At 36.4% G+C, this 9,546-nt stretch overlaps 1 protein-coding gene across 1 annotated transcript; it reads right to left on the reverse strand.

Moving 5' to 3' along the window:
• Positions 1 to 2,998: 2,998 nt before the first annotated feature.
• Positions 2,999 to 7,475, reverse strand: gnb3a (guanine nucleotide binding protein (G protein), beta polypeptide 3a). Its single transcript, XM_083558466.1, has 9 exons — positions 7,392 to 7,475; positions 6,638 to 6,764; positions 6,126 to 6,271; positions 5,664 to 5,727; positions 4,912 to 5,074; positions 4,628 to 4,694; positions 4,263 to 4,464; positions 3,957 to 4,173; positions 2,999 to 3,293 (listed from the first exon to the last, which is right to left on the reverse strand). The coding sequence occupies exons 2-9, from the start codon at positions 6,692 to 6,694 to the stop codon at positions 3,187 to 3,189; spliced, it is 1,023 nt and encodes a 340-aa protein (XP_083414592.1). The 5' UTR covers positions 6,695 to 6,764; positions 7,392 to 7,475; the 3' UTR covers positions 2,999 to 3,186.
• Between the last annotated feature and the right edge of the window lie 2,071 nt (positions 7,476 to 9,546).

Consider the following 9,546-nt stretch of genomic DNA (forward strand, 5'->3'; position numbering starts at 1 on the left):
TTTACCCAGAGCTGCACAGATTGTTGCTCAGATCCTCTTCCATAATCAGTTTTCCACCTTCAGCTTGATGATGCCCCACAGGTGCACAATAGGGTTCAGGTGTGGAGACATACTTGGCCACTCTTTCAGCTTTCTCAATAAGGCAGTTGTGTGTTTGGGGTTGTGTTTTTTTTATGTTGGAAATCTTGTTCGACCCAGTTTCTGAAGGAAGGGAAATACACATTTTCCACAACAAACCGTAGCTCCCCAGGACAAACCGTAACAGCACTCGTGCAGCCCCAGACCATGATGCTACCACCACCATGCTTGACTATAGGCAAGACACAATTTTCTAGGGTTAGGGTTAGGGTTCGCTTTTGCAACATCTAAAGCAATGCTGCAGCACTTATGCATCTGTGTTTTGAAGCAGCTTGTGCACCTGACGCACAGCACAAGGACTCCGCTTCTTTGATCGACCCTTGTGAGGTCCGTTCCGAATGGAAATCAGTCTTGGAAAACCTCTGTATGACCCTGGCCACTGTACTGTAACTCAGTTTAAGGATGTTACCGATCTTATACCATAGGCCACCTTTGTGGAGAGCAACAATTCTAATTCTCAAATCCTAAGAGAGTTTTTGCCATGAGGTTCCATGTTGAAAATCCAATAGTCAGTATGAGAGAATTGAACTCCAAGCACCAAATTTTAACTGCTCTAATGCAAGATACACACGTTTGTATGGTCCCGTCAAGCAGACAAAAACATGAACATGATGAATAGGACATGTGGCTTTGCATAACATTACACATACAATACAGCTGTTATTACTCAGGGTGCACACACTTTTGTTGGCAGCTATTTAAACAATAATGGCTGTATGTTGAGTTATTTTTTGAAGGACAGTAAATCTGTACTGCTATACAAGCTTCACATGGACTACTCTAAAATATATCCAAGTTTTGTTTCTACAGTATTGTCCCTTGAGAAGGTATACTAAAATGGTTGCTGAAATGTGAGGGGTGAACTCATGTTTGGAGATATTGTAAAATTAAAGATATAAGAATTACTGTTAAGCTGCATCACCATTTTCTCAATTGCATCAGTGTGTGCAACTGGTGCCAAACTAAAATAGTCTTTTTCATAACACAAGCAAATAATTTGTAAAATTACTTTGATTTCCTTCTAGTGAAGAGTATGAAAGTATGTTTGAGGAAATACAGACACACTGTTCCAACTTGAAATGACTTTAAAGTAAACTATTAAAGTGTACAAACATCTTACATTTAAAACCAAAAGCTGGAAGGAATTAAATTCTCAATACAATAATGAGTTTGGAAAATCATATAGAAATCATCAAGGTATTAGTTTAAAGCTGGAAACTTGCAGCCACATATAAAGTGTATTGATGTATTTAACATTTTCTGAGATATACTTAACCTTTATTTATATACATTTATATAAATATTAGATATCTACAGATAGATACATTGATAGATAGAGATGCTATATAGACAAAGATATTGGTTCTTCCTCAAATTAAGTTGGAGGCACGCAATTGTATAGAATGTATTTTAATGTTGTAGCATTACATTTTCTTTTCACTTGAAATTGGTGACCCAAACCTGTCAGCGAAAATTCCCCTGTGCAGAAAGACAGCTTCATGAACATATGGTTTACATGGGTTATAGTGGAAGATCTTGAGTGGCCTGCTCTATAGCTCTGACCTCAATCCTACTGAACACCATTGGGATGAATTGGAATGCTGACTGCACCCCAGACTCCACCCTTTACCCTACATCAGTGCCTGCCTTTACTCACGCTGTGTGAATGATCACAAATCTCTTCACAGTGACACTCCGAAATCTAGACCATCTTCCCAAAATAGTGGAGGTTTTTATTACAGCAAATGTCGAATGGGATGTTCCAAAACCTCATACGAATCTTATGCTCAGGTGTTCACAGACTTACAGTATATACAGTATATATATATATATATATATATATATATATATATATATATATATATATATATATATATATATATATATATATATATATATCTGTGTGTGTATATGAAGAGAGATAGATATTATTTGTTTTTGTTATATCAAATTTTCCAATCAATATTGAATTATCAAAGCATTTTGCTATTTTGTGCTTTTTATTTTTAACTTTTCTGTGCGATTGTTTTTGTTTTTTTTTCTCAAGTCGATAATGCGTTTTTATTGATAGAAATCTGTAGAAAATCCATAGAAGGAATTAGACATCAATTGACTATGATCAGCTTACTTTTTATTAGTCATATAGTGGAAAAACCAAGGACAGTGAAATAATGCTACAAAGGATTATGTATATAATCGTCAATATATATGCAATAATATGACAATAACGATATTTTGTGAAAACGACTAATGGCAAATGAATCAAATACAGCCAACATTATATATGTCAAATAATGTAAATACAGATGTCTAAAGTCTTATATGGAAAAGTTTTTTTTCCCAAACGTATAGATCAGTATGAATCTATAAAGCAAAACAAATACAGCTTAACTTGAAAAAAATAAATAATCATAAAAAAAAAAAAATCATACCAAATGAATTTCGGCAGCTCCTACAACAGTTTGCATTATTTACACAGTTAACTGTATCACTCATTCAGGTGGGTATGTTGCAGGTTATTTATAAAGCTCCATGCACAAGTACAGCATCTACAAATAACCAACACTACTTATGTTCCTCTAGCTGCTTTTCTTTCAAAATGACCTGAAAAGTGACCCGCAGCTATTTAGAGCACTGTGGTCCGCGTAAGATTTGTCCCCGGAGGAACAATCCGTTATTTATATATATATATATATATATATATATATATATATATATATATATATATATATATATATATATATATATATATATATATATATAAAACTTGATATATATATATATATATATATATATATATATATATATATATATATATATATATATATATATATATATATATATATATATAAAACATTTGTGTAGTTTATTGAATAATTTCTTTAAGAAAAAAAAATGTGCCTATATATGAGATAATATTCTCAAGCGCAAACACCTCTCTCCCTTTTACAGTCTGCCTACATTCCCAAGTTTAAACCCACTCAGGTGTTTTCCTGAATCACATGTTCCCTCTTTTCTTCACAAGCTGTGATTCATTCCAAAGTTGCTTCAGTTCCAGATCTTCAGGAAGCTATCCCAGGATCCCGTGCAGCATGCCATGCCATCAGCTGACATGCCGAGGCAGCTCACTCGGTTATCGTGGCCTGACAGTGTTCCTGTGAAAAAAGAAATCCACCATTTACACACAGTGATAATGGCATTAACCGTAATAATATTTTGACATGGCACTGAGCTTAATCCTGTTATAGCCAATGATATCCAAGATCCAGGATCCTGATTTTTTTTCATCCATCATCTAGCTCTGTTTTCGATTTTCTTTTACATTCCTTCGTAGTTCCTAACTCTTTTTCTTTAATAATTTAGTAAGTGCTTTATTCCTGGTCAGGGTTCCAATGGACTTGTGACCAATCTCTAGACATGAGGCAAAAATATAAATCAGATAAGAAAGCAGTTTGTTCAATGGTTCAATGCACACACCGCTTAACACCTTAGGGTTAAATTAAGCATCGCCAATCCGCCTACTAGCATGTTTTGTAAAAAACCAGAGAAAACCAGAGAACCCTGATGAAACCTGCACAGATGTAGGGAGAACATGCAAATCCTTTCTCTTGTGTTTTGTTTGATTTAATGGATTGTGTCCTGACCTGTGAAAAATAACTATTGTTCTTTTTCCTCAGTATACAGACTTGACTTGTATTACATATACTCATGGCTTGATCATTTCCTACATGGTCTTGCCACAAAGCCATGTAGAACATATTAACCTCTCTGTCATGTTATAACCTCTTCCTCCTCCCCTTTCATTTCGTCTCACTCACCCACTCTCTCAGCCTTCAGCATGTCCCAGATGTTGCAATTGAAGTCGTCGTAGCCAGCCAGAAGGAGGCGGCCAGAAAGTGAGGGTGCGAGAGAGGTGACACCACTATTGAGGCTCGAGTCCTTGTAGGAGGTCAACTCCTGATCTCCACGCAGATCGTACAACCTGCAGGACGCGTCGTCTGAGCCAGTGATCACTGCATTTCCATTGGGGAAGAACTGCAGAGAGAGGAAGAAAAGCCTAAGGTGTTAAACATGCTTGGGATGAAAGATCATTTGAATTTTGTATTTGCGGGAAAGAGATTTACCGAAATAGCGTTTATGTCACTTTCATGACCATAGAATGTCTGTTTGCACCGCCCTTCTCGTATGTCCCACAGTTTGGCGGTGTAGTCACAAGATCCTGAAATAAAGAAATTGTAATCTGGGGACACACTCATTGACATGCAGTCACCAATGTGGCCAGCAAAAGTGGTCTTCTGTGATCCAGTCTCGATGTCCCAGAGACAGCTAGGAAAAATGAAAAGGATGATTTCTTTTTTTTTTTTTCTTCTCACTATTGAACTTTATATTATGAATTGCAAAAAGATATGCTATGCTAACGTAAGGAAGTCATTATATTATCTTTTTTAATTCCTATTAGTTTTGTATTGCTGAAGCATGAGTGGCTCACCAGGTATTGTCTCCAGAGCCGGTGATGATCTCTTGGTCACTCAGGAAGCGACAGCAAGACAAATAGCCTACGTCATAAAAGAAAAAAGACAGAAAAATTATTTAGGAACAGGCAGATAACATACACTCATATTATTGTTTATTTGAAATACATGCCACAATTCCCAACTTGTAGATATGTTAAGTAAAATACAGAAATATATATATTTCCCCGGATTTCCATTAGATACACATGTAGATCTGGTATCTAGTATCTTTGATCTGTATATATTCAGGTGTTTGTACCATTATGTCCAGCCAGCTCACGCATGACCTTAATATGGCCATCTTTCGGCATCAGGTTGTAGATAGAGCACATGTTATCCAAGCCACCACATGCCACCAAGTTTCCTGACGGGGCATACGCACATGTCATCACCCATGAAGACTTCAATGGGATGGCGTTCACCTGGATCATGGGCAGGGGGCAAAATTCAAATCGATTGAATTACATATTTTTTATCCATTCAACTGGCAACAGTGTGTTTGGCAGTATATTTACATTTAATAAAAAAAAACAAATTTAGTTTCTTGTTAAAGTAAGGCTTTTTTTATTATAGAGTGTATGAATGGTTCAGTTTTAGAGCATTTCTTTTTAGATTTTCAAATATATTACATGTTTCTAGAAGTGCACAAGTTTAATGGTTGTGTATTATCTATTATCCATAATACTATGCAAATTATGAATTTTTCACTTTTACAAATACATTTTTTATAATCCATTTTTTATTAAAAAATAGAATAAAAAAAATATTTAAAGCAAAATCCAAGGAAAACAATCATTTGTAAAATTCAATTTAGCACATCAATCATTACCATTTGGAAGAATTTTGTCCTACACAAATATTACATTCAAGTATTCTGTGATTTAGCCACGGTTTTGTATATGAATAAATTATGGACAATTATCTCGCCGTAACTACTTTTTATTCACTTTATTCACTAGACTGAATGACAGTTGTATTTATAAGTAAACATATGACTGAAATGCTGTGTACCTTGTTGGTGCTGTAGGTGTCCCACACGATCAGTTTGCCGTCCTGAGAAGCGCTCACACAGAGCCTGACAGATAAACCGGCAGAGTGACCACAATTGAGGAAAATGTGAGCGAAAGCCACAGAAAGTGTATTTCACAAGATACGTGTTAAGTTATAACTCATTTATTACTAGTTTATTGTCTAATGACTATTCCCATCAAACACAATAATGTGTGAAACATTTAATCCAGTTACTCAATCCCAAAAACATAAACACACACCAGGTACATTCAGGCATCCTGGTATGTGCTTGTGTTTCGAGGGAGTTGGCGTGCTGCTGGCTAGCTCTACACTGATGGTCATTTGCATGTGTGGTAACCTGGTGGCTGTATTTATGCGCTGTGTGCATATATATGTATATTTATGTGTGTGTGTGTGTGTGTGTGTGTGTGTGTGTGTGTGTGTGTGTGTGTGTGTGCGTACTTTGAATCTGTGGCCCATTGCATGGCATAGATCTTGGACAGATGTCCTCTCAGAGTCTTTCTGGATTTGAGCTGAACCTTCCCCAGCGCCGTTGCGCCTGAGACATTATCCTGCAGTGTGGCGTCCTGCACTGACTTACGTGCCGCCTGTGGGTACAGAAAGGGGCAGAATTTTTTTTACCGTGGACAAACTAAGGACAAATAAAGGCAGCTTCATTAAACACCAAAAGGCCAAATTAATTTTCTTCATCACAAGCAAAAACCACTTCAATATTCAATTACTGGTCAAGTTCAAACAAACAATGATGGTTTCTTGGTAGTAGTAGGATTTGAACTCAGAACCTTCCAGGCTTTAGTAAAAAAACAAAGGGTTAAAGTACAAACCAACAAGTTGACTGTATGAGTGTGAACTTTTGGACTCATGAACTGATGATATATCATATTAAAATACAACATTCTATTTAAAATGTCACTTTATGTAGGTGTTAAATAGTTCAGACCGGAGATACTAACAGCAATCTGGTCCTTGAGATTCTCCACCTCCTTCCGAAGTTCAGCAATTTCCCCCATGGCAACAGTTGTAAAGCACAGCCACCAGCAGAGATGGACGGGAAGTGAAATCAGCTGAGCGGAGTTACTTCTGCGAGGAAATAATGAAAAGCACAAGTTAAAATCTTAAGTTCATTTCTCTTTATAGAGCATCACAGTCCTTATGTCTATAGGAAGGTCATTTTATTGAAACCAAAACACTCCCTCCCTGTTTTAGGGGTCCATTTGCAATTCAAACTCGTCTCAACTGGTTTGCAAATGGTCATGAAAAAGGATGTACGCAAACATACACTGATTCCACCACACGCACTGAAAACATTAATAACTTAAAAAAAAAACAAAAAAAACACCTGTATTGGGCTCCAATGTTTTCTTTTACATATCTTTGCAATATGTAATTCTCAAGCTCATAAAGGGACACAAGGTGACATTCAGCAGTGATAGATGAATACAATTTCAAAGTCTCAATCTCAATGTAGATTTCAGTTTACCACTTATACATGCAACACAAAGTTATTCAGTAATCATTTAAGGCTACACAATGATTGAAATGAAGGAGTTTCAATTGGTTTTTGAACCTTTTCACATGCTGAACTCCTGGAAAAAAAATACTTCTAACATCTCTGCAGCATCTTAGAATATAACAACATACCCCAATATAGGATAAAAAAAAAAAACAGAGGTAACACTCAATTTTGTTATTATTGTTAAATCTTACCTTATTAAGCGAGGTCACTTTTTCTGCTATTGGTGTTTTTTAAGATGTGTTAGTGTCTCTAGCAAGCTCTTATGACCAAATGAGTTTGCCTAAAATTTGTTTGAGGAGGGGGAATGGGAGAAAGCGCAGGCAGAGTTAGAGGGAGGGAACTGAATCGTCATGAACATTAGTTAAATGGTGTCGTTTTACACCTGAACCTGGGCGAAATACGTTTTTGTAGTGCGTTTGTGTGATTTATTTGTGCACTTTTTTGTTTTTATCACTTTTTTTTTTTTTTTTTCAGGCTGTTGTATTGTTTAAGGACCTTACTAACTTTGAGAGACAGAAGATTATGTAGAGATGATTCGGAGTACTGGACAAAGACAGAAACAGAAAGAGTAATAGAGAATGAAAGAAAGAGACAACGAGAAGGAGATAAGTGAAAAGATGGATGCAGGATGGGTTTAGAGAGAGTTCAAATCCAGACTGGTGAGATTTTAAGGCCTTTCGGCTCAAATGTGCTCTCCAATAAGTACAGACTGCTCTTTGCATCTGGATCAAAACTGCAAGGCCGGGAAAGAAAGAAAGAAAGAAAGAAAGAAAGAAAGAAAGAGAGAGAGAGAGAGAGAGAGAGAGAGAGAGAGAGAGAGAGAGAGAGAGAGAGAGAAAGAGAGAGAGAGAGAGAGAGAGAGAGAGAGAGAGAAAGAGAGAGAGAGAGAAAGAGAGAGAGAGAGAGAGAGAGAGAGAGAGAGAGAGAGAGAGAGAAAGAGAAAGAGAGAGAGAGAGAGAGAGAAAGAGAGAGAGAGAGAGAGAGAAAGAGAGAGAGAGAGAGAGAGAGAGAGAGAGAGAGAGAAAGAAAGAGAGAGAGAGAGAGAGAGAGAGAGAGAGAGAGAAAGAGAGAGAGAGAGAGAGAGAGAGAGAGAGAGAGAGAGAGAGAAAGAGAGAGAGAGAGAGAGAGAGAGAGAGAGAGAGAGAGAGAAAGAGAAAGAGAGAGAGAGAGAGAGAGAAAGAGAGAGAGAGAGAGAAAGAAAGAGAGAGAGAAAAAAAGAGAGAGAGAGAGAGAGAGAGAGAGAGAGAGAGAGAGAGAGAGAGAGAGAGAGAGAGAGAGAGAGAAGGGGTTTGTGAATGTGGCCTAGACATCATTTGAATCCTGGACACTGTGAATGACCTTTCATTATTTTAGAAGTCTGAAATACAACATGCTCCTTTCAATGTGCACGCATTTGATTTACAATTTAATTTCGCATTATAGCTTTGTTACTTCATCGATTTTTATTGACTTAATGATGATAATAATGATAATAATAATATTTATAATAATAATAGAACTACTTATTTATTAACAGAAACTATATGTTTAATATAGTGTAGATTAATTTGCCATTCCGTGTCAGTAATCAACATGAAGGTTGCAAAAGATTTTGATGCACAAACAACAGACTGTAATAGAATTGTAATCACTTACCCCCTCCTCTTCCTCCTCCTCTGTTTTTATGAGGATATTTGTTTATATATATATAGAATGTTGTCTCACATGCTGAGCTGCTCCCTTCACTTTACACTCGTCCTGATTTCTCCTGCCCCTCTGCCTTTTCTGTGCAGGACAGATGATGTTTGTAGGGGATGAAACAAGCTCAGAGTTGAAAGGATAATGTAGAGGATGCAGTGAGTAAGAAGGAGGGATATTTGCCTATCAGGAAAAATTTAAGTCAAGAAAGTACGTTGCCAGGTTCAACCATGGCTCATGAGAATAGATGATGTGGGTAAAAATGGTTGTAATTATAAGGAATTGCTCTTCAACACATTTTTAATCATATAGTATGTTGGGATTTTTGATATTTGTGCTCACAGATTGTCAATTATATTAGAATTCTTGATGTCAATTAAAGTAATACGACTCATATCAAACTACATATTTATACCCGTGAAGATTTCTCAAAAGTGTGAAATAATCATTTTTACTATTTTAAATATTAATTTTTAAATACTATTTATATTATTCATTGTTTGTACCGATTCTTTTTCATTTGGTAATCTATACATGTTTTCAAAGACCCCAAACATCTCGTACACATTAGTGATGCAGGTTCTGCCGGTGAACAGAGGAACATATTTGCAATCATTGCATGGCAGTTTATTATTCACCGCTTACCATGTGACTTACTCATAAGCAAAG

This window comes from Silurus aristotelis, assembly GCF_946808225.1.
Source record: "Silurus aristotelis genome assembly, chromosome: 1".
Lineage (NCBI taxonomy): Eukaryota > Metazoa > Chordata > Actinopteri > Siluriformes > Siluridae > Silurus > Silurus aristotelis.